Source organism: Populus trichocarpa, chromosome 12 (genome assembly GCF_000002775.5).
Source record: "Populus trichocarpa isolate Nisqually-1 chromosome 12, P.trichocarpa_v4.1, whole genome shotgun sequence".
NCBI classification, from domain to species: Eukaryota; Viridiplantae; Streptophyta; class Magnoliopsida; order Malpighiales; family Salicaceae; genus Populus; species Populus trichocarpa.
Window position 1 is genome coordinate 15,194,633 of NC_037296.2, and position 25,025 is coordinate 15,219,657.

Here is a 25,025-nt window from a genome sequence, read left to right on the forward strand (position 1 = left end):
AAATTACCATAAAATTAGTCACATGTTACAAAAGATCCAAGCCAGACAGCGTCCACTTTAAGACATGCTGGACATCAGTCAAGCAGTAATTTCAGCATGGTACAAGGTTAGCAAAAGGGTGTTTGCTGTAGTCTGAGGTAAGAAAATATACCAAGATACTGGATGAAGGAGGCCCATCTGTAAAGTTGCTCAAGCATAAACTGTCTGCCAAGTTATTCCTATAGTGGATCCTAAACTGGATGCCGGAGATTGCTTATATCCTTGTTGAGGCATCATTTAGTTTTGTGAATTGTCAGCAGAATCTCAATAGCTGGCTATGCAAGAAACACAGGCTTGTATTTAGGTAAGTAAAAATTGAGATAGGTTCCAGATAACCATCCATGGAACCTTTATGAAGCAAAAATAATGTCAGGAAGAAGATACATTTGACTTGGTTAGAAGAAAGGCTGTCGCATCCATATGATGTAGCTGAAAACATGATGTTGCTCGTTGAATCCACTCCTTGATCGCATGATAAAAAGGAAATCTCAAATCATGGCAAGATATGAGTCGAACTAGTTCCGGGATTTCTGCAAGCAAGAAAGGGTATAATCAGTACTTTTTACCGAATTAACTTGTAAATTAAAAAAAAAAATAGTGCAGGGAGAGTGCTTGCTTGCATTCAGATACAAATGGGGAAAATGATTGAATATCTTCTATTTGTTAAATCATAGTGAATGGCAAAAATGCAAAGATCCAAATAAACATTAAGAAATGAATACAAAAGTTCATGCACTGATGGTTGATTTTTGCACAAGCACAACTGGACAATTCATATCACAAATTGTCTATCCTTGGATTAGAAATGCATATGGAGTTCAAAGCCCTACGTTTCAGACTATACTTCGAACATAAAAGAAAAAAACAAGAAGATACTAGCATTCGGTTCTCGCTAAATCTTGGACTCCAGAAATTGGTGACTGCCTACAACCAACATGGTGGAATCACAGGGTAGAAGATGGCAAGGAGCTAGAGATGATATGTAACAATTGGAATCTAAAACCAAGAATTGCTGGCTTGTGGGAAATGTTTAAGGTAACTTGTAACTACACAAGTTTTTGGTATCTTATGGTATGTTGCATTTTAAATAATTAGAGTTCTTTATCTGATTTACTTTTCTTTCCTAAAATTTGAGGACTGCAATTTTTTGGAGAGTTTGATAGGATCCCAACATATACAGACACTTGCATATGCATACGAGCACTATAAACATGAATATATCCACATATATATCACATGTTAGTCTTCCTAAAATCTGAAACAGTTCAATGATTTCTAAGTAACCTGATCTCAACCAAATTAAATGTTAATTTCTCTGGTGGGGAGGGTTTCTTAATCAGATAACTAAAAAGGAAATTCTGCTTTGTTCATAAGGAGGCAAAACAGAAGGGAAGCCGAAGACCTATCACACCAAATCTGAGAATTTCCATAAAACTAATCACATGGTACAAGACAGTTACAATGTACAATTAAATCACATCATATAGGTGGGAATGCAAATGGCATGTAGGAAAATACGTTCATAAAGCAAACAACTAATTTGAATTGAGACAGTTAAAATCAGTTGTTATATTACTGTGATATATTAGTCAAGCTGTAATGTCAGTATAGAAACCTTAATTCTGAAGTCAGGGCATGAGATCACCGTGATCCTGGATGACATGGGCAATTTGAACACTTCCTCTTGCATAAAATGTCCTCTAAGTTAATTACTTGTTGAGGCTGGGGCCGGGGGCACTAATTTGGATACCAGAGTGGCCATGCATACATAAAATTGATTGCTCATGAAGGCACTGTTAGTGAGCTGTCATCAGAATCTCAGTCGCTGGCTACACTGCAAACATGAGCAAGAAAGTAAACAAAAACTGAGGTAGCCTTTAGCTAACCAATCCAACGCTCCTTCATGAAAGGAAAACCATGCCACCAAGAACAAAGCTGCCTATCACATCCTTCTACATAAAACTGAAAACTTGGCAATGCTTGTTGAGCTCATCTCCTCGCAAGGAGTCAACTAGCTCCATGAATTGTACAAGCAAGAAGGCTGTTAAAATCACGAGAATTTTTGGGGAAAAAACCCGGCAATATTATGAAAGAAGAAGAGGAATGCATTGAAATACAATTGAGCCAAAAAAAAAAAAGCATTGTTAGACCACATGATTAATTTTAAGCACAGCCAGTGGCAAATCTGCATAGAGACAAGATAAACACTGGAAATGGATGCAAAAGCTCACAGATTGATGATTAGTACCTGCCAAGCACAGCTGGGCAATTGTTACCAAATATTAGCTGTCGTTAGATTAGAATGCTTACGGAGTTCAAAGCCAATTTTCTGATAGTACTTGGAATATATCGGGTCCCAGAAATTGGTGAGAGGTGACAGCCATCCTACTGTGACCACTGTGGTGGAATCAGAAACCATCATGCAAGACAATATAATAGAATTACTTCAGGATTTGAAATATATTTTGATCATGTTCAACTTTGAATATAGATAGGCACTAAGGCTTGATAGCTCATTATTAACATACATTTTCCATGTCTGACAAGTGCTACAATCTGACAAATTTTTCAATTTATAAGCAAGCAACACTCTACAGCAATTCAAGGAAAGAAGAATATGCCAACCATTTGATCAAATATGCATGTGGATATGCAAAGGCCACATAATTTAATAAAAAATAAGCGGAAGCCTTTACAGTTTATCAAGCACAGTGAATTTTACTGTAACTTCAGTTCACAAAAAGGATCACATTGCAATGAAACAACACAGAAGCCACTTGAAAAACCAATAGTATTCCCGCAAATATAAGTCCTCCTCAATGACCCAATTCCATTTAATTCGCTTCTTCTAACATCTCGGATGCGTATAATTGAGATTCACTGCTTTGCCTCATCATCCCCAGGAGTAGTAAATTTTCAGTAATTGTTGATGCTTGCCAACTGAGAGCCAAAATGATTCCTTATACCACCAATGTTATGTAGCCAACCAGTTAGTTGAGCCTCCTCTGCCTTTTCAATGTCATCAACATTGTCCTCCTCATCTGTCGAATCAGAACCAACATCACAACTCAAGTCTAAGTTCAAACCATACTCCCTCTCCCCGTCTTTCCCATTCTCTCCTAAAATGCTCCATCTCATCGTCTTCTCTGTTCCTCATATATCTAACCAACCCCCTATCCACATATGCTTTCCTTGAACTCAACACCACCAACTCACCCAACTTCCTCCTCGCCAAGTACATATCATTCGGCTCAACTAACTCCCCTTTCCTATACGCCTCTCTAAGAAAAACCGTATGAAGCTTGCCATGATTCCCTGTAGTTGAAACATAAAAAATCCCCTGATGCTGAAGCAAGAAGTCCTTCAACTTCTTAGGTAAATTCATAGCCATCCTAAAATGCACAATCCTCTCCATCGTAGTCTTCTTCTCCACCGTCAACGACAACAATTCATGAATACTCGCCACCACCCTCTTCTCCATCCTCTTCCGAGTCTCAATTGACCTCGAATCATAACCTGAAATACCCTCATACGGTGACCAGTAAGGAACCCTTTGCCATTTCCACACCGCAATCCTATAATACTTCCCTATCTTAAACCCGGGTGGAAAATTCACACCATAAACTTAAACCTCACATCCTCAGCATCCATTCCTTTCTCTCTATACTCTAGCTCCCTAACTTTCTCTATTGCGCAAGCCACCAATCTAGGGTCTCTGTCAACCACCTCAATGTACTTATTCCTAGTCTCAATAGCATCAACCAATCTAAAAAACTGCGGATACTTCAAAACAACAGAATGCTCAAAATCATCAGGCAAACCAAACTCATACCTTGCAATCCTGACATGTTCCAACCACAACCGGCCCGAATTAGACATCATTATCAACTTCCTCAACCTGGTAACAGCTTCAGGAATTTGAGCCAAAAGGGCCTCCTTTTCTTGCACAATCTGACTGAATGCTTTACGCGTTAAGCGACAATACAACACACGTTGAACTGGATGCTCATATACCTCAAAAACATGAGGAAATTTGAGGATAAAAGCACCAGCTTCAAAGTGTTTAAACCCCAACCTGCCAGCGAGTTTGTCAAGACGTGAAATGGGAAGTGTTTGCTTGTACTGAGAAAGTATTAAAGATTGAAACTTTTAAGACTTTTCTTGTCTTTTTTTCGATTTCCATGTAATTGTCAAATCCATGGTCACGAAGCCTTTGTTGTTTTTTGGGAATTGATGTCGGTTGAGACATGGGTTTGGTGTGTTTAAGGTTGTAGAGTGTGGATTCAAGTGTTTTGAGGGTTCTGTGTTTAGAGATTAAGAGATTGACAGCAATGCAGATTAGCATTTCTATGTTTTGATTTTTAGGGTGTAGGGTTTTAGCAGAGAGTGATTGGGAGAGGAAAGGACAGACTATTAGAGTGGAGGAGAGTTTGGGAAGAATTCAAGAAATGATTGAGTGGGGGTAAATGGAAAGTTGTGAATGTAATGAGGGGTGATTATGAATTTTTGGAAAACTTGGAGGTGGTAAGTGAAATTCGTTTAGTGCGTGTAATTACAATTTACGAGTTGTTGATGTGAAAAATGGTGGGCCTAATTGTGATTTTGTATTGAAATTTTGAAACTTGCAATGGATTGTTTTCTCACAAGGATGCTCTTTGAGCTTTTCAGACCTTAGTTTTAAAACCCGGGAGTTGAAAAAAATAAAAATTAAAATAAAATAACACTATTTTAATAATAATAATAAAAAATTTAAAGATCTTTTGCCACAATATCTTCGAGGTTAATCCGTTGATTAATATACTCTAGTTCCTTTTTAATCACTAGGGTTTTTACACCAGAAAGGATACACAAAACACACGAGAGTAAGATCAGGTGTCAAGCAAGAACTCAGGCTAACCTTAGCAGAAAACTGTGAAGCAAAATGTAAGTTAAAACACCAGATTGCCTAAGAGCTTGAACTGTTTTCATAACACAAAAGGTTAAAGAACTAGCAGTCTCCAATGTCTATACTGTTTTTCTGTATACGAGAGGACAAAACAAAAACATTTGCTAAGGCTAACTAATTAGTCAATACCCGAACCACAAGACCATGGTATGTCGCCAAGTTAGAACTAGCTCAGCATGGACAGTAACATCCTGAGTCATCCTACACACATCACCTCCATGCTGTTTGTTCTTGACTTGAAACCCTACTTGTGCAGAGTTGCCACTTCAAGCTCCCTCTATTTCATGTCCATTCTATCTGTTTTGCCTTCCTAATACTTTGTATACTTGTATGTCCGAAAAGAAAAGGAAAAGGAGATGTACTAAGTTAAGAAGCCACCATTAGTTGAAGGCTGTTCTGATCCTCTGCATTGTGCAGGAGATGAGATTATGAATCGTCTCGACTGACTCGACTGTAAGTTTGGCTGAAGGAAGGTTGCTCGCCAAAATTTGGAATCCGACAGTAAAAAACGATCCACCTCCATTGTTGCTATCGCTATCTCTTTTGACTGGATTCCCATCGCTGTTGCTGGGCTCACCATTACTAAATGAATTATCTGGAAGAATCACAAACCCTGATGGCAGGAGAGCCACATAGGTAGAGTCTCCACCAGACGTCACTACACTCATCGATTGTATGTCGACTGGTGCATACACTACTTGCGAACCTGAGACATCATTCCTGGTTTCTTGTAATATTAACATGTTGTTCTCACCCGCATCAGCATCAACAGCCTAAAAAGTTGCAAGAAACAGAAATTATACAATTAAACACTTGGTAAAATTAAGAAACCAAAAGGTTGAAAGTTGGTTATGGCCACTCACAGTTGAACGCAGGAGAGAGACACGGTTGCATTGTCCCTGTCCCTTGGGGATTTGGATAATCTCCTGCAACATTCCACCATTGGATAAAATGTCCCAATGGCTCCTTGATTGTTCATCCCTCAAGAAGTCAAATAACCTTTGTCGTGAAACTGGCAGCCAAACAGAAGTCGCAGCACTCAACACAATACCATCTGGCTCACCAGGTTCATTAATACTCTTTCGGGTCAAAATCCTCACATCTTCACTCACATTTCCAGCCACAAGGTTGCCCCAATTGTGCAAAGAAGAAGCACAAACCCCAGAACAGAAGTTATCCACCATTCGTCGTGCTAACTTTAACATGCTTTTCTTACCTCCCAGATTTATCACTGTATCATTATAGTATAATTACAACACAAAAGACGGCACAAACAATATTAATTCGAGAAAATAAACAAATTAATAAAGAAAGGATTGAGCAGATTCCCAGACCTGTCTGATCTTCACCCAAAATGCTAGGAGACATAATCATTGCCATGCCCTCGTAATACCGTTGAAGGGCAGCAAGCCACCTCTGTGCACCAAAGCCCCTGCCAGAACTAAGTATGGGTCGGTAGAGTTGATGGACTGCACTCTCATCATATTCGGAATGTTCCACCCATGTAACCTGCATTTTAATATCAGTCAGCATTTTGGAACATATAAGCACCTGCATATTCCTAGCATCTATCAACAGTACACCTCTATTTAGCAAGCAATCAAACTTTGGTTTACTGGGTTCCATTCACCTCAAATAAAAACAATTCCACGAAGACGTTTCTATGAACACAGTTTAAAATGTTTCACTTGTTTTTATCATTAATTAGTAAACCATGAAGCCTGTAAAATTCTGATGCTGCTGAGTTATTCTTAATTCAAAGTTCTGGCGATGTTAAACACTTAACTCTTCCATTAATGGTGAGAATAATAATGAAATGGTGAATACATAGAAAAATAGACTTACAGCCAATGGTTAGAGCAGACTAATAAAGTAACATATATCATGCAGTTCCATACCACGTCGAAAGGAAGTCCATGGAAAGGACAAGAAAAGCTACAAATTCAAGGCACAGTATTGACAAAATGAGGAGAGAGCATTGCACAAAATATAAAATACTATCCTTCTTAGAACTTGAAAATAAGATTTCATGAGGTTTTTCAATTACATATACAGGAAGGTGATTCTATCATATATAATACAGTCGTAGCAGGTCATTACTTGGAATCAGAAGATTAAAATATAATGATTGGACCTGGGTCATGTTACCTCACGGACAACAAGAGTAAACAGCTGAAGAACAGAAGAGATAGGAATAAAAACATCAAATGAAGGAGGTGTACAGAAAAGATTGAAAACCACAAGGCTTTACCTGGATAGAAAGATTGTGAATGCACTGAATCCAAGACCAAGGAATCAAAAACATGTGTGTGTACGCGCATGCGTGTCAAATGCAAGTGATATCGTCGTCTTAGAAACTAGCAATGGGATTAAATGCATGCAGTAAGCAGATTTCGCTTTGGAATTGGAGAGTTTAATTTATTTGAATCAAAGAAGAAACTTTAGTTAAATGATAATCAAAGCTCAGGTTTTCAAGTAAATTAATAATATATTTCATTACAGCAAGGAGAGAATCTTTGGTGCACAACCATAATGAATAAAGAAACCACAATTATATACAAGTACAACAAACGAAGAATCTATACAAGTCATCACCTTAGAGCAACCATTGTTCATATCTTGTATAATGCAGCCAGAAGGAAGCCTCTTGCAGGTTACAGGGGCTTGTGCATTTAGATTTTCCTGGTTTGCATCAATGGAAACATCAACTACAGCCCACACACCCTCCGTGAGTTGCTTGCATAACCGAAGGAACTTCACTTGACGCACAGGGACAAAAGGCGAAATCAATTGAAACTCGGCGTGTATCTGGAAAAGAAAAACACTCGTAAACTCCAGCTTCACTGCAAAAGACTATAGAACATGTAGGATAACGGCATACCATTTGCAAAGCTCCACTTTTTGTTCCACCCATGCCACTTGATATGATATCAGTGGTGGCAGCTCTAGCAATCAAGCTGGGAAACATCTCCACCCATCCATTCTGTATATGGAAGAGCAGTTAAGCTACCATGCATGTACAAAACTAGAAGCATTTCACCATTTCTAGTTGAATAAATGAAGCATATTAAGATTGAATTTGCAGCTTTCTCAGCACCATCCTTTCAGATAAGGGGATTCAGCAGACGTGAGATCATAAACAAACAAATGTAAACAATCTCACCAAACTATTCTAATCTTGACAAAGTGCTTCAAAATTGATAGTTATATTGTCTTTGACACAAAAATACACTAAGAAAAATGAAATACAGAAGTCAAATCCTAGTAACGAGCTCATGCTTAAGAGAAAAATAATTGAAAAATTCATAACAGCACAAAGAGTTAGGTAGCATACCACGTCCATCAATGTCTCAACTAGAGCCGAGATGTTGACGAGTACTACACCACTCACCCGTGTAGCCTCAGTAACAAAATTGCTGGGTTTCATGCCAATGCGAGGAAAAGTCCTCGTATACTCCTCATGGTTCAGGACTTCCTTTCCTCCATCTAAGCTTTTGATCCAAATGGGACTTTCAATCTGAGCCATCTTTATCAATTCATCCATAGCAGCAAGTGCAAGATCTACAAATATTGATCTATCATGTGGTACTTCCTTGCCAACAGCATTGCCTATTGGTTTCATCAGAGGCATCATAATCCCTCTATTATTATCAAGCCCCATTGGCAACATGTTGTCTGTATGGCCTAAATTGCCATATCCATTTATCCCAACTGCAAGGTCCAACTTGGAGTTTGTGCTAAACGGAGGGATAGGATTGGCTGAGGATGTGAGGGGTCTGCCTAAAAACTTATTGGCCAAGGCACAAACACGACCTAATTCATCCGTCAATCGAGCATTTTCGATCCTTAACTGCTGTTGCTCATCAGACACTGGACCAGGCACCACAGGACCACCACAATTGTTGCAAATTGGATCACTCATGTTTTGTTTCAACAACTCATTCTCAAGTCGGAGTTTATCATTATCTTGCCTGAGGATTACATTCTCATGCCGTTCCAATTGGGTCTGAAGTCCAAAATGACCAAAATCAAAATTTTCAAGAGGGAAAATAGAAGGAAGCAAATTAAAAGGGTACAAACAAGTCTATCAATTTACCTTCATTTGAGTTCTCCTATTTTGAAACCAAAACTTGATTTGCTTGCTTTCCAAGCCAAGCCTCCTGCTAAGCTCTGATCTTTGTTTCTCATCAGGATGAGGACACTCCTTGAAGAAACTATTAACATCACAAACAAATAGAAACAAAGCTCTTTTAGGAAAAAAAATCTTTCAATCAAAGATAAGTAAACACAATACATAGATCTCTTAGCATAAATAACATAGCCAAAGGAAGAACTCATACGATTCAAGCTCTTGTATTTGATTAGCAGTGTGTCTGTTGTACTTCTTCCTAGGCCTTTGATCGTCTCCAACATCCTGATCTTCACCAGATGCTCCTTCAATGTTATCACTACCAGACCTGCTCTCATAACCATCCTCCTTGATCCTCCCTACCAAACAAGGATCAAAATGTTCCCCAAACAGACCCATATCACCACGACCATCCATCTTATTTTTCTGCAAAAAATCCCACGGACCAACAATAAGGGTCATAAATTATCTAATTCCAAGCACCACCAGTAGGCATGGTGTTGTTACAGTGCACTGCAACCATATCTGTCACAAACCTTGAAACCCCTTAACTACCTTTACCCCCCCCCCCCCCCCACTTCTTTTATCTTAAATAATCACACCAGTTTCTCTTGAAAAGGTAGCTATCACTTCCACAAAGGTAGGCTTCGATTTTGTCTCGCAAGTTTTGACCTTTCCAGCACTTGCTTGAAGTTTGAACTAGAATAAAAAACCACGCTCATATTATTCTAAGATAGAAACAAGAAAACCTATTTCTTTGTCAACGCTTAATAATGGATGACTCATCTCTCTCTCTCAATAGGCCTGTGGAGTGATAATAATATAAAAGGTACAAACAGAAACAAAAACCAATCTTTTCTTCATGTATACACTGTGCACATCTCATCAAGTTGAAAATCTTTGCAACAAGAGAAGATTGCCTCTAATATTTCCATGCACGCATACAAGAAACATAGCATGCGGACCAAGTGATTGTCCTTGTTGAAAAAGACTAACCCTGAAAGGTGAAGAACTAGAAAGGTTGATTAATTATATTAAAAAAAAAAGTTGACCCTTTTTTAATAAATTAATTATCTCATAGGCTCACTTTTTAATAATTTATTATCTCATAGGCTCACACTTTTTTGTTAAAAAAAAAGCAAAAAAATAAATAATCCCAGTTGACCTCTCTTCTTCTCCTTCAATTTTCGTGACATAGCTAGAAAAGAGAAACACGTAAAAGGGTAGCTGAATGTTATAGAAAACACCAAAAAAAAAATTAAAAAAAAAAAACTTTCTTCGACATTAACGAAAACAGCCTATTGATAACATAGAACTATCAAATCCTTTCTTCTCCCTCCCTCTCTGAATCAACACATAAGAGAAAGGTAAAAGACAAAACGAAATGTATATATAGTCAAGTATGTGACCGAGACAAGAAAAAATGCTACTTGAAAGCAATATATATATATATATATATATATATATATATATATATATATAGAGAGAGAGAGAGAGAGAGGAAGCATAAAATTAGCCTCACTAAGGTCTTTTTAGTATTCTGATAGTTGTTCATGATCATTCCTAGCTACATGTGTGTACCGATCAACAAAAAAACTAAGAGTAACATGAGGAAATATAAAAGTTAATTAAAAACTATGTGACAATACAAGAATAAATAAATAAATAGAAGACATGAAGCTAAATTCACTTACATTTTCTTCTTTCTCTCTCTTTTTTTTCTTCGAATGGCCTCTTTCCTTTCACAAAAGATTTTCTTTCTTATTATTTCTAAAGAGGGACACAAAAAAGAGAACTACGTAAAAGAACTGAAGAAGAGAGGAAGGATGCTCTTGTCGTATTTGTAGGGCAATGAAAAAGGTCAATTGGTGGGTCCATTTGTCTATTTTTATCAGGGCAAACTTAAAAAGGTCCCAACTTCTAGGGGTAATTTCAATTAAGTCTCCAACTTGTTTTTTTCTTGATTGTATCCTTAACATATCAATTAATTCTCATTTAAATCCTTCTAGTAGTTTAATTAAGTTAATAGAATGATTGAGTAATTAAGTAGTTTTTATTTAATCCATTAAAAACATATAGATCTACTAAGATATTCAACATCACGTTATATAATAGACTATAAAATTAAAAAGAAGAAAGGGTTTTGTTTATATATATATAATTTAATATAGCGGGTGAGTCTCACATTATTAAAAACAATAATATTATGGGATAAAATTCATGTTATATTCATGGGATTACTTAATAGTTTTAGAACTAAAAGTGAAAGGGGTCTGATTGAGAATTCCTTGATATATTAAGGACCTGGTTGAGGTAAAAATAGATTGATGACCTATCTAGACTATCCTCACAAGTTAGGGACTTAAGACGTTTGCCCTTTTTATTACATGGCACGCTATTTCGTGATATCCGCCCCCTTATTATTCCACGCGTGTTTGCTAGCGCGTGTAAGGAAAGTTAATGTTGTCATGCCTTGGTGGGTTTTGTTTCAGTGAGCTTGAGATTTTAGTGTAGGGTTTGCAACCGGTTATGGTTGGCTAGTAGGAAGATGAGACTTGAAAATAATGGTTAGAGAATTTAAAGGGTGGTTTGGGAAATTGGATTTTGATAATAACTTGCATTCGGTCAGTGTTTCAAAATAAAAGGGATGGATACAAAAGAAATAAAAAAATATGTTTAATTCAAAAGAGATGTAAAACCCTAATTTAATATTATATATATATATATATATATGGAAAACCATGAAATTTTAGTATAAGAATATGAAAGATTACCTTTTCTTATTATGTATTTCAGCCAAGAGAAAAGGAGAGAATAGGAACATTTTTTTTCTTAACTTGTGAAAATGCATGTGAAATTGTGTAATATAGAATGTATATTGCTATATAGATGATATTTAATAGCAAGTAAATTATTTTATTGAATAACAAAGAAATGGTTATATTAATATTATGATTGAGAACTTTTGAGAGAAGATTGTCAAATTATAGGTAAAAATTATGGTGGTTAAGTTTAACCGGTTAAATTGAGGGAAAAATACTATAAAAAATTAATTAGATGATTTTGAATTGAGAATAAACTAATGATTTCGATGTGGTGTTTAATGTTTCTTGATATGTATAGATTATGCTTATGTTTTAATAAGATGATGATAAATTGAAAATCTTATTGATATAGGAGAAATTGGTGGAGTAGAACAGCGGGTATGGGGAATCGGTTATAACCAGATTACAGGTAAATATTCAACATCTCAATTTAAGTTAGTTATAATGTTCTTGTTGTACAAGTTATTTATTTCAATAGCATGATTGTGGAATAGAAAAGGAAGAACGAATGAAATGAAAGGAGTTAAATTAGAAAATTTATGGAGTTATTGGCATTTATGAGGGATTGCTAGTTTTATTAGCATCTGTGAGGGATTGCCAGAGTTATGGGCATCCGTGTGAAATTATCAAAGAGATAGGCATCCGTGAGGGATTGTCAGAGATATTGGCATCCATGAAGGATTGTCGGAGATATAGGCTTCCAATGGGATTGCTGGAATTAAGGCATCCATCTCGGGTGGCCAAAAATATAAAACGATCACGAGGTTAAATAGATGGTTTGATAAATATAATGGGTAGCTTGAGTTTTATCAACCATGGAATTAGTTAAGATAACTTATAATTACTGAGATCATTTGAAATGCGATAAATATCCAAGAGAGTTAAAGGAACCAATATATTTGATTATTATATTACTTTGAATATTCTCATTTATATAATCATCTTTATAATTTCTTAATTAATTTCAGGATCCTCGCAGTCCCGATATGAGTAATAGAACTGGTATATCGTCTTTTGTTATTTTAAACAAAGAAAGCATGTAATAATATAGTGTTGCATGTAATTGGAGACTTATCTAGACAAAAGATGTAAAACTAAATAACATGTGATCATGCGTTTTATTTTGAGATGTTTTCCAATACATGTATTTTAATTAAGTATTTAAATATTAGTTAAATTATGTTTTGATTATAAACTATGGATGCCAATCATTATAATTAGAATTTGATAAAGAATAAAAATGTTGTGTGATGATGAGAATAAAGGAGAAATGCTTTATTGTAGTAAGATTGTGATCTGGGATAATTGGATTGGATTTGTGTTGATTAATGTGGGATTAATATAGGTGATGAAGATTATGGATTGTTTCTTTGCAAGGAAAATCTTTGTCTAAACTTCAATACAAATAAAAAATTAATCAAAGAGAAGAATAAATCTTAAAAGGGAATTATTATAGCTAAAGTTGCAAAATATGAAAGTATCACAAAAAAATCCTGCAAATTCTTAAAGCATGAATGAATTTATGCTTTAGATGAACATGAAGATTCCAGGATGTTGCAAGAGAAGACGACATAAAATAAATTTATTTATTGAATAGTCTTGAAACTATTTTTTATACCTTAAAAATAAAAGATAATTGTTTTAATTTTTTTTTTGTCCTGAGATAAAACAATAATAAAATACTAAAAAATCCTAAGTTATTATCGTTGAGAAGAATGAAAATCTTAATTTGACATCTTAATTAATTGCATATCCATGGCATTTGTTGAATTGATCATGCATTAAATGTGAATACAGGCAAAAACTTGAGATCTCAAAAACATTATGGCTTTTAATTATTTGGATATAAGATGAGTATTTTTTTTCATATAATATGAATTCAAAGAGATTTCAAAGTTATTGTGGGATTCGTAATGTTGATGAGGTTATGTCAGGATAATTTCTATATAGTTTAATTTTAAACTTGGGTTAGGTAAAGAGTCAAGTTAGAAGCTTTCAATGTTAACTTGTTGAACCAAGTTTAATGATAATTTCAAATGATTCTTTGCCGCCTAGATATTTTTTTAATTCAAGTTGCAGTGTAATGCAGTCTTGTAAACTGGTATTTACTAAAAAACTAACAAAAGTAAAATTCATTTTCTTACGTAATTGGTAGTTCAGATAGAAGAGTCGAAACAAGTAATCCAATTATTATGTCTGAATCCAAAAATTTTAGGTTCAAATTCGTCATTTATGAGAAAAACTCCAGTTAAAGAAAATCATAGTTATAATATCTGAATTAATGGCCAGTGAATAAACATAGGATCTTAAGTCTTGGGGCTGCCTAGATTGGTCTTGGTTGAAGAAAAAATAAGAAAAAGAATTGACTCATTTTAGCATAGTAAAAAACACAGGTTAACTATGACCCAATCAATCCAGTCCAAACCTTGTTGACTATATTTGATTTGATATATTTTTTTTAATTAAAATAGGATGTTTTGAGTTTTTTTTTAAGAATATAGATTAAATTGAGTTAACTTTCCTTAATCTAGGACTCAAGTCTTACCCTATTCGCTTTTAAATTAGATTTAATAACCATGGGGATAATATGAAATTAATATTATTTTATTTAACTAACACAATAAAAATTAGTTCTTCTAAATCCACTAATCGCAACATGTCGTGGTAGGCCAGTGGGAGAATGACACTCGAAAATAATAGTGTTGCTAACTAGAAAATTAGGAGGATGACACTCTAAGATTTAGACCATAATCTATTATTGTGGTGATTAAGTCTCGATCAAAATTTAGATCATCAACTGTTGCTCTTTATTTATATATATATATATATATATATATATATATATATATATATGAGATAGTTGTCTGCGAGGTAAGGAGTTCCAGATCGTTAATGCTATAGAAAAAGCTCCTTTGGATAATGCTATAGAAAAAGTGCCTCTTGTAACATCGAGTTGTAGCCTTTATAACGGTCAGAAAGGAAGGCATAATGATCAGTCCTTTAAGCTCTATTGATCAACTTACTCAGTTAGGTTAAGTCGGTACGAGAATAGAGGGCAGAGAACTTTGGTTAAAAGTAGGAGACGATCAGACTTATCTTATATAGGTTACTGCACTCAACGAGTTAGAAGATGTTGCCAATGATCGAGTCTTGAGAAGAGTTGGATGTAAATCTTTTTCCATGAGAAAGAAGCCTAACAGCCCCGATAGCCCAAAACCTTCCATTTCGGTCCTTAGGCTTAACTATGACTAGTTAGGAATTGCATAAAAGAAAAAAATAATCAGATGCTCGAGGCTCTAGTGAATGAGCATGCAGAGTCTCTTTAAGGAAGGGTACATTAGAATGAATGGACCAAAAAGTCTGTTATGTAGGCTTTCAAAAATGAGGCTTCTGGTTTTCGAAGTTGAAATCACCCAAGAGAAATGGTTCAAACAGTTGAATTTCTTAAAGGAAAGGGTATTTTGTTCATCGGGAATGAAGTCTTTCTCGATCTTAAGTGAGGTTTTGAATAGTCATTTCAATCCTTCTCTTCTAATTTTTAAGAACATAAACTTTGAAAAAGCCTATGATGCTTCACTTTCTTGATCGATTCACGAACATCGTGTGCAGGGCCAACACAAGGTTGGGGATTTGTTACATTCCGCCATAACTTCGAGAATGAATGAATTTGCCTCAAAACATGTAGCTCTTCTATATATACCAACCTCTTCAATTCTTGAGTCAGCTCCCCACTTTATGAACGAGCTTATGAAACTAACGAGACTCCACGTAACATTTTTCTTTCTATACGGATAAGTTTAACCACGAGTGAAAGAATAGAAGAAAGAATACTAGGATAGGGCATGATTTATATCTCTTACTATCATTAAGAAGACTACTTTTCCATTTAAGGCGGTAGCTTCATTTATTCGGTTTATATGGTAACTACTTACCTATTATATTCCCTTGCCAACTCCCATCCTTTATGAAAATAGTTGTTCAGAACCTACCTGAAAGTTAATTCAAAGTGAAGTCTAGATTACGAGTTGGAAAAATCAACCCTATAACTTTTTGTTTGAAAAAAAATATTATTTTAATACAAAATAAAAGGATTGAGGACTAAATCTTGATTAGATTAGCGGATAAACCTGGACTTTCAATCAATTCACCAAATTTTTTCCTCCTTATGTATTTTTTCCAACCTAGGCTAGTTCAAATTGGTCAAGTTTTGAGTGAACCTGCTAATTCAGTTTGGGTTTTACAACCATAACCCGAACAAAAACAACAACAACAAATAATAGAAAAGTAGACTTATTTGTGGATGAATTTGTAAAATTTCAAATTACAAGGAGCCAATTTAAACTCAAGCCTATGAACAATGTAAATTACAATGCCCATAAACATGAGAACCAGGCACTTAAGGTAGCCGTCTGGCCTTTTTAAGCCCATAACTATAAAGCCTTTATTTGTCCATTAAGCAAATATATATATATATATATCTTCTCAAACCAAACCCTAGTCTGGTCTTCCTTCTTCCCTGCCAAAAAATCAGTAGCTGCTGCCGCCATGGTTCTCAAGTACGTCCCTTTCTCCCCATTATTCTTCCATTTAACATCAATGGAAAATGATTTTTATTTTTCTGCGTTTTTCTTTTTATGGGTATTTGTTTTTTCAAGTGTTTAAGTGTCCTGAATTGGTGGATTGAATTTGAGCCATCTTGGTTTTGTTTACAAATACATTAAAACTTGAATTTGTGAGCTACAAATTTAGCACTAGAGCCACTATTTTGTGCGATAGTACAAGGAAAATGAGGCGAGCTTGATTAATTTTATGAAACTTCAAAAATGCAGTTTTTATGAAAGTTTTAAGCTTTTTGGTGATGGGTAGAGTATACATTTTTGGAGAGTAGAAAGGTTTCTATCATGGATTTCAAGTGAATGTTTTTATTGTTTGTATGTTAGAAAGGTAATTGGAAATACTGGTTTGACATTATGAGTTGAGTTGCCATATAATTGTGATCAATGGAAACCAGACTAAGACTAAGATGGGTGTTATATCGCCAGAGTATTAAGCTCCTTGGAAGAGCATAATCATGCAAATGAAGTCATTTATGTTTTAGATATGCAATCATGATAAATATCCTGGAATGGAGCATTTTTAGTGACTTGACAATAGATTTTCTTCGTAATAATACTGATGGTTTCTTTCTCGATGACCAGGACTGAACTCTGCCGCTTCAGTGGGGCGAAGATCTATCCTGGCAAGGGTATCAGATTTATTCGCTCAGATTCCCAGGTAATATGCAGTTTGGTATTGAAGGCATCACATCTTTCTATTTTCCGCCACCTTCCAGTACAGGCTGTGAAACTAAGTACTCTTTCTTTAATCAATTAAGGTCTTCCTCTTTGCCAATTCTAAATGCAAGAGGTACTTCCACAACAGGCTGAAGCCCTCAAAGCTAACCTGGACAGCTATGTACAGGAAGCAGCATAAAAAGGTGACTTTTTTTGTTAGTTTCTATCTACTTTTTAATGACGAATGCATAATGCTTCTATTTGCAAGACTGCTTCTTCAGATAGAAAATCATGATGCGGTATATGTTGGTTTTGACACTGCTTTCCTAATAATCACAGGACATTGCTGCAGAAACTATTAAGAAGAGGCGTCGCGCCACGAAAAAACCTTACTCAAGGTCCATTGTAGGGGCTACTTTGGAGGTCATACAGAAGAAGCGAACTGAGAAACCTGAAGTTCGTGATGCTGCAAGGGAGGCTGCACTCCGGTATGTAATTCTTTGTTGGTTTTTCCAATGTGCTTCGATCGTTGAGTCACTGGTGACACTTGTTGATATACTTGTTTGTTCAATGCATGATGTTTTGTGCAGTGAAATTAAGGAGAGGATTAAGAAAACAAAGGATGAGAAGAGAGCCAAGAAGGCTGAGGTAACAGCCAAGGTACAAAAGAGCAGCAAAGGTAGCGTGCCAAAGGGTGCTGCACCAAAGGGCCCCAAGCTTGGCGGGGGTGGAGGAAAGCGGTGAAATCCTTCCTTCTTTGTTGTCCTATTAACTCGTTAAAGAATTTTGTATTGGATATTTTACATGGATCAAGGTCTGTTGTTGCCATTTTGTTCTTTAAGAGTTAACCTACTCTTTTCTCTTTCAGCGTTAATTATCCATGGTTTGAAAGTTGTTGAATTTTATTATTATGGATTGCACGCACTGCCAATGCTGGGGATTGTTGTGTGTTCATAGGTTCTTTTGCCGAACTGCAGCTCCTATATCATGATAAGAATCGAAAACATCGCTTCATTGGTTTCCGTTTTGATAAGTTCCTATAGTATGCATGTTGGTCCTGCTAGGATTAAACTGAACACCCATCTTTGCAAGGCATGTGGCCTTCGATTGATGATTCTTGACTATTAAGAGATAGTCTTTGCCTTGACTGATACGGCACTGAAATCTGAATTTGCTGCCTGGGAAACATTGTAAAATGCTTGAAGATTCGATTTTTGTCATGTCTTCAGGCGTCAGCTGTCAAGCAACGTTTATTACTTTTATTTGAATGTGTTAAAATAATATATATATATATATATATATATATATATTAATATTAATATATTAAAATTATTAAAAAATAATCAATTTTATATTTTAATAAAATGTATTTTGAAAACACATCTAAAAACAAAAGTTAAAGTTAATGGGTTTTACTCGGTGTTGGTGGCCTGAATAAAACTAGGAACTATGTTATAAAAAAAAATTATGAATTTTGGAATTGAAGTTTCAGAAACAATAAATATGGCAATAAAAAAAATAGTTGTGAAGTTTGATGAATGATGCACCTGAGATTTAAGAAGATGTTCTTTTATATATATATAAAAAAAGTAAAAATCTTGGGAGCATAGAACCATGAATATTTAGAGAGAGAGAGAGAGAGAGAGAGAAGTGAAGAAGAAACAAACAAAAAGATGTACTGATTCTTTAGAAAAGCGTGGCTGCCAAATGTGATGATTCTTTTTTATTTTAAATCCTACTTTTTACTTTTATTTTTAAAGGTGAATAAAAAGAATATAGACAAATATATCAACATACATACAAAAAAAAAAAAAAAAAACATATATTTTTACTAGTTACTTGCTGTGTTGGTACTTGCACTCTACGCAAGCCCCTAGTTAAATGGCCTCGTTTGGGTCTTGTTGGTTTGTCCAGTAATAATGTTATAAAAATCCAATTATTCTGGCAATAAAACATGATAGCTTATACTTGATCTTGGTTCGTTAAAACTGCTATTGGTTGGTTAAAACTGCTAGTAGCTATTACCTGTAAAATATATTTTTTTTTTTATAGAAGTGAGGACTCTATAATACTTAAATAGATATCTTTTTAGAAAGAAAAAATACAAGAATATTATATAGAAAGATACTCTGAAAATATAAATATAGTCAAAAATTGAAAATTATGAACCTTTTGTCATGAAACTCTCATGGTGTATTTATAAGCCATAAAAAAAAGGGCTTGCAGCCTGATAGTATTGAATGATAGATAAATATTCTTTACCTAATAAGAATATTGTGGGTCATTGAAGGATTTTTATACACCTAAAAAAGTGTAGGGAGATTAGAGTTTAAGACGTCAAGTGTAGCTAAGCTTATAGAGACTGAGTTCTATCCCTTGGGGATAGACCCAAGGGAGGTTGGTTACTCTCCTGGACATGTCAAAGGAGGACGATCATTCCCCTACATATGCCAAAGAAGGATGATTATTATCTTGGACCTGACTGACTGCTAAGTCCAAGCGTATTAGGTCTGACATGCGTGTCAGACTCATGTTATATTAGACTTTGTGCATTGTCAAGTCCAAGCGCTTTGAGTCTGATATGTACGCAAAATTCATATGTTTTAAAGAACCACATAAAAATAAATAAATAAAAACTTAATAAAATTGACTCATCACCTAGGCATGCACATTTTGACAATGCTAGTTTCACTTTACATTGTTATGTAGGCTTTCTATAAAATCAGGCCATATTCTTCTCGTAAGCTTGTCAATTTCACAAGATACGACCACCGTGTTAGATAATAATATAAATTATATCTTGGAATCTCACTTAAAAGCTTAAGTTATTGGATTTGATTAATTCTTTTGACATGATATCAGAGTCTTGTTGACCAAATAATCACGAGTTCGAATCTGATTACCATCCTCATTTATTTGATAAAAATCAAGCACAAGGTAGCATGGACCTGTGCAAGTTTCAAGTTTAAAGAGCTTTCACTTGAAGGGAGGTGTTAAAGAATAATATAAATTATATCTTGGAACCTCATCTAAAAATTTAAACTTTTAAATTGAGATGCTTCTTTTGATACACCAATTTTAAACAAAGGAGATAGGAATCCTACTTTTGATCCCTGCAAGCTTCCACACTTTGTTCTTCCTTTTCTTTCCCTTCTTATTTTTATTCCTTTTCCTCCTCCTCAATTCAACTGCTGAAGGAACCATTAAAGGCAGAATTCTTGATTCTCCAGCTCAAAAGTAAAGGGAAAAAATAAAAAGAAAGAAAGAAAGAAAGGGTTAGCAGCATTGATAGATCATTCCAAAATGATCATCAACTGGTTGGCACGACTTCCCTGGCTAATTTTTTTTTTTTTTTGATTTACATGGGGTGTCCGGGCCAGCTTACGCGCACCACGACTATTCCCCACGGCCCGCTGGACATCCTGCAAGCCCAGGAGCAGAGTTTGCTTAGCTAGGTTGTGAGTATTCTATTCCATCTCTACCATATCAGTTTAGCAGAGTTTGCTTGCTGCAAGCCACAATATGAAAAAGAAAGAAGAATATCTTTATAATTTAATAGATTTTCTTCGTCATAAATGAGGTCAAGACTCAAAGCAACTTAAATTTCATGCATCTCATGCGATGTAAAACAATTTCAATTACATCAGAAAGTAATAAGTTAAAAAATATTTTCAAATGAGTTATCAAGAACATGAAGGTCCAGGTGAAAAACATGTCCAATATCAGTCAACAAATCGTTTTTTTCCCCTCATACTTTGATAGCTAAAACTTGAAAAAAAAGGGTGAAAACTTCTTACCATCTCATCATTACTTGCATTAGCTGCAAGCAATGAAGCATTGGCCCATTTACAAGTGATTGGGGCTCATGCCTTTCGAAGTCGAAATCACCCAAAAGAAATGGCTCAAACAGTTGGATTTCTCAAAGGAAGGGGTATTTTGTTAATCGGAAACGAAGCCTTTCGAAATCTCAAGTTTGATTTTGAATGGTCATTTTCAATCCTTTTCTTCCAATTCCAAGAAAAGCGAAATCCTGAAAAAGTTTATGATGTTTAACCTTCTCGATCGGTTCACGAACGTGTAGAGGAGAGGGCCAGTACACGGCTGGGGATTTGCTGCATTCCACCATAACTTCACGAGCAAATGAATTGGTTTTGTCGTCGAGAGCTGCACCTGCGCACTCGATGCTTTTCTCCTGGAGATGAAGACCGCGCGCACTCCCTATTGCCGAAGAGTCCCAAGAGCGTACCATAAAGATCTAGTTTCTTGTTTTGTTCCTTCTCTTAAGAAATATATTGAGCGTCTCCCTCCACTTGCTTGCTACTCTTGTAACAAAGATCGTAGCTAGCTAGGGCTTATCATTACCTCAAAACATGTAGCTCGTCTGTATATATACACCAACCTATTCAATTCTTGAGCCAACTCCCCACTTTGTGAGCGAGCTTAGAAAGCATACTGGGGTAGGGCGCGATTTCTATCTCTTACTTTCATAAAGAAGACAGCTTTCGCGGTAGGATGTAAATATTACTTTTTAAAGTTTTTTTTTATTATTATTTAAAATTGTATTAAAATAATATATTATTTTATTTTTTAAAATTTATTTTTAATGTAGTACATCCAAATAATCTGAAAACTAAAAAAATATTATTTAAAAAAAATTTAAAATTTTTTAAAAATAATTTTTTAAAACAAAAACAAACATACTCTTAATATAATTGTAAAACCTGACTTGAGAGTCGATTTAGAACAATACCTAAATTACAGATCGGGAGAATTGATCTCATAAAATTTTAAAAATAATTAAAATAACACTATTTTAATTAAAAAAATTTAATAATTTAAGAATTGGGTTTTAATCGAGTTAACAAATAAACCTCGATCTTTTATCGGATTAGCTGAAATTTTTTTTTTCTTTAATTTGAACAAGTTCAAATTACTCTAGTTTTAGGTGGATCTGCTGTTCCAGTTCTGTTTTTACAGCTATGCTCCTGAATAATAATAATAATAAATGAATAAAAAAGTAGACTTATTTATGGATGAATTTGTGAAATATCAAATTAGAGGGGGGCAATTAAATCTCAAGCCTATGAACAATGTAAATTACAATGGCCCACGAACATAAGAACCAGGCCCTCAAAGTTGCAGTCTGGCCTTTTATTGGCCCATTAGGAAAAAAAATATATCTTCAAAAACTACACCCTAGTCTAGTCTTCCTTCTTCCCTGCCAAAAAAATCAGTAGCTGCTGCCGTCATGGTTCTCAAGTACGTCCCTTTCTCTCCATTGTTCTTCCATTTAGCATCAATGGAAAATGAGTTTTTATTTTTCTGCATTTTTCTTTTTATGGGTTTTTTTCTTTTCAAGTGTTTAAGTGTCCTGAATTGTTGGATTGAATTTGAGCCATCTTGGTTTTGCTTACAAATATATGACATTTTGAACTTGTGAGCTACAAATTTAGCATTAGAGCCACTATTTTATGTTATAGTACAAGGAAAAGGAGGCGAGCTTGATTAATTTTATGAAACTTCAAAAATGCAGTCTCTATGAAAGTTTTAAGCTTTTTGGTGATGGGTAGAGTATACATTTTTGAAGAGTAGAAGGATTTCTGGCATGGATTTCAAGTGAATGTTTTTATTGTTTATATGTTAGTAAGGTAGTTGGAAATACTGATATGACATTATGAGTTGAATTGCCATATAATTGTGATCAATAGAAACCAGACTAAGACTAAGATGTTTGTTATGTAGCCCGAGTGTTCAGCTCCTTGGAACAGCATCGAGTTAGGATTTATGTTTGAGTGTCTTGAGCGTGATTAGTGTATGGCAGGAAGGGAATTCAGCAATAACATAGAGAAGGCGGCAAGAAAATGGCCAAAATCTGAATAAAATTGAAGTTGGGATGAGAGATTAAGGTTTAGTGATGCACGATGCACTTGAAAGGGTCTTCTAGTTGGAATGTTATACTTGGGTTTCTTATTGTTTGATTTTAAGAATGTGCAACACCTTGATGTTACCAAGAATATATGACTTGTTAGTCATTGAACTGGCAGTCAAGAGTAATAGGTAGTTTTTGGGGATATGCAGAGGGGTTTGAGGATTTGATGGATTTCTGAGATTTGCATAATCATGCAAATGAAGTCATTGATGTTTTAGATATGCAATCATGATAAATATTAAGCATGCGTTCTCTGGAATGGAGCACTTTTATTGACCTGACAATAGATTTTCTTTGTAATAATACTGATGGTTTCTTCCCGGATGACCAGGACTGAACTCTGCCGCTTCAGTGGGGCGAAGATCTATCCTGGCAAGGGTATCAGATTTATTCGCTCAGATTCCCAGGTAAGATGCAGTTTGGTATTGAAGGCATCGCATCTTCTTTCTATTTTCCATCACCTTCCAGTACAGGCTGTGAAACTAAGTACTCTTTCTTTAATCAATTAAGGTCTTCCTCTTTGCCAATTCTAAATGCAAGAGGTACTTCCACAACAGGCTGAAGCCCTCAAAGCTAACCTGGACAGCTATGTACAGGAAGCAGCATAAAAAGGTGACCTTTTTTGTTAGTTTCTATCAACTTTTTAATGACGAATGCATAATGCTTCTATTTGCAAGACTGCTTTCTTCAGATAGAAAATCATGATGCGGTATATGTTGGTTTTGACACTGCTTTCCTAATAATCACAGGACATTGCTGCAGAAACTATTAAGAAGAGGCGTCGCGCCACGAAAAAACCTTACTCAAGGTCCATTGTAGGTGCTACTTTGGAGGTCATACAGAAGAAGCGAACTGAGAAACCTGAAGTTCGTGATGCTGCAAGGGAGGCTGCACTCCGGTATGTAATTCTTTGTTGGTTTTTCCAATGTGCTTCGATCGTTGAGTCACTGGTGACACTTGTTGATATACTTGTTTGTTCAATGCATGATTGTTTTGTGCAGTGAAATTAAGGAGAGGATTAAGAAATCAAAGGATGAGAAGAGAGCCAAGAAGGCTGAGGTAACAGCCAAGGTACAAAAGAGCAGCAAAGGTAGCGTGCCAAAGGGCGCTGCACCAAAGGGCCCCAAGCTTGGCGGGGGTGGAGGAAAGCGGTGAAATCCTTCCTTCTTTGTTGTCCTATTAAGTATTAACTCGTTAAAGAATTTTGTATTGGATATTTTACATGGATCAAGGTCTATTGTTGCCATTTTGTTCTTTTAGAGTTAACCTACTCTTTTCTCTTTCAGCGTTAATTAGCCATGGTTTGAAAGTTGTTGAATTTTATTATTATGGATTGCACGCACTGCCAATGCTGGGGATTGTTGTGTGTTCATAGGTTCTTTTGCCGACCTGCAGTTCCTATATCATGATAAGAATCGAAAACATGGCTTCATACGAAATTCTCGTTCTACCTTGCTTATGGTATGAGATTTGTGCAATCAACTTGTTATCGTATTCCAGGCGTCAAGCAACCTGCTTCAGCGTGTATGAGTAATAGTGGATGAAGCGTAAATGTTTCACTCTAAAAGACAATTTTGACAGTCATAGAAAGTCTATTTAACCTTAAGAACAAAATAAGGCATTAATTCACCCTTAAAATTAAAATAACACAATTTAAAAGAGCACGTAGATTAAAATAGTTAAACTTGATATGTCAATTTCACAAGATACGACCACATGGAGATAGGAAGAGGAAATGGTTACTGTCAAATCCGACTTTTGATCCCTCCAAGCTTCCACGCTTTGGTCTTCCTTTTCTTTCCCTTCTTATTTTTGTTCCTTTTCCTCCTCCTCAATTCAACTGCTGAAGGAACCATTAAAGGCAGAATTCTTGATTCTCCAGCTC

The 25,025-nt window shown here is 35.4% G+C and overlaps 3 protein-coding genes and 1 pseudogene across 5 annotated transcripts; 2 read left to right on the forward strand and 2 right to left on the reverse strand.

Annotated features, from left to right (window-relative positions):
* Positions 1–2,548: 2,548 nt before the first annotated feature.
* Positions 2,549–4,496, reverse strand: LOC7482095 (protein ROOT PRIMORDIUM DEFECTIVE 1-like; annotated as a pseudogene).
* A 484-nt stretch (positions 4,497–4,980) lies between these two features.
* On the reverse strand, positions 4,981–10,909 carry LOC7484390 (homeobox-leucine zipper protein ANTHOCYANINLESS 2). 2 transcript variants are annotated; one of them, XM_024582834.2, is made up of 9 exons: positions 10,808–10,909; positions 9,325–9,539; positions 9,081–9,198; positions 8,319–8,990; positions 7,866–7,967; positions 7,580–7,792; positions 6,319–6,493; positions 5,848–6,215; positions 4,981–5,757 (listed from the first exon to the last, which is right to left on the reverse strand). In XM_024582834.2, the coding sequence occupies exons 2-9, from the start codon at positions 9,528–9,530 to the stop codon at positions 5,365–5,367; spliced, it is 2,247 nt and encodes a 748-aa protein (XP_024438602.1). In that variant the 5' UTR covers positions 9,531–9,539; positions 10,808–10,909; the 3' UTR covers positions 4,981–5,364. The 2 variants fall into 2 exon arrangements, with proteins under 2 accessions (XP_024438602.1, XP_002318231.3); XM_002318195.4 differs by lacking the exon at positions 10,808–10,909 and having other exon boundaries at positions 9,325–9,667.
* Positions 10,910–16,351: 5,442 nt separating this feature from the next.
* LOC7484389 (60S ribosomal protein L24) lies at positions 16,352–24,463 on the forward strand. 2 transcript variants are annotated; one of them, XR_008056982.1, is made up of 6 exons: positions 16,352–16,494; positions 17,137–17,212; positions 17,313–17,414; positions 17,551–17,699; positions 17,802–18,025; positions 24,373–24,463. XR_008056982.1 is itself a non-coding variant. In XM_002318786.4 (5 exons), the coding sequence occupies exons 1-5, from the start codon at positions 16,484–16,486 to the stop codon at positions 17,953–17,955; spliced, it is 492 nt and encodes a 163-aa protein (XP_002318822.1). In that variant the 5' UTR covers positions 16,352–16,483; the 3' UTR covers positions 17,956–18,116. The 2 variants fall into 2 exon arrangements, 1 of the variants encoding a protein (XP_002318822.1); XM_002318786.4 differs by lacking the exon at positions 24,373–24,463 and having other exon boundaries at positions 17,802–18,116.
* LOC112323570 (60S ribosomal protein L24) lies at positions 22,387–24,463 on the forward strand. Its single transcript, XM_024582210.2, has 5 exons — positions 22,387–22,470; positions 23,472–23,547; positions 23,651–23,752; positions 23,890–24,038; positions 24,142–24,463. Exons 1-5 carry the CDS (start codon positions 22,460–22,462, stop codon positions 24,293–24,295), a joined length of 492 nt encoding a protein of 163 aa, XP_024437978.1. The 5' UTR covers positions 22,387–22,459; the 3' UTR covers positions 24,296–24,463.
* Positions 24,464–25,025: the final 562 nt, after the last annotated feature.

What these genes read in the sequence shown, in the direction of transcription:
- LOC7484390 (XM_002318195.4), bottom strand. Translation starts at nt 9,575, where the DNA reads ATGACCCTTATTGTTGGTCCGTGGGATTTTTTGCAGAAAAATAAGATG. An exon ending in TTGAGACATTGATGGACGTG is followed by an intron (nt 7,968 to 8,318) that starts GTATGCTACCTA and finishes TTCCATATACAG; the next exon opens with AATGGATGGGTGGAGATGTT. An exon ending in TTTGGGTGAAGATCAGACAG is followed by an intron (nt 6,216 to 6,318) that starts GTCTGGGAATCT and finishes ATAATGATACAG; the next exon opens with TGATAAATCTGGGAGGTAAG.
- LOC7484389 (XM_002318786.4), top strand. An exon ending in TTATTCGCTCAGATTCCCAG is followed by an intron (nt 17,213 to 17,312) that starts GTAATATGCAGT and finishes TAATCAATTAAG; the next exon opens with GTCTTCCTCTTTGCCAATTC. An exon ending in ACAGGAAGCAGCATAAAAAG is followed by an intron (nt 17,415 to 17,550) that starts GTGACTTTTTTT and finishes TAATAATCACAG; the next exon opens with GACATTGCTGCAGAAACTAT.
- LOC112323570 (XM_024582210.2), top strand. An exon ending in ACAGGAAGCAGCATAAAAAG is followed by an intron (nt 23,753 to 23,889) that starts GTGACCTTTTTT and finishes TAATAATCACAG; the next exon opens with GACATTGCTGCAGAAACTAT. An exon ending in GCAAGGGAGGCTGCACTCCG is followed by an intron (nt 24,039 to 24,141) that starts GTATGTAATTCT and finishes TGTTTTGTGCAG; the next exon opens with TGAAATTAAGGAGAGGATTA.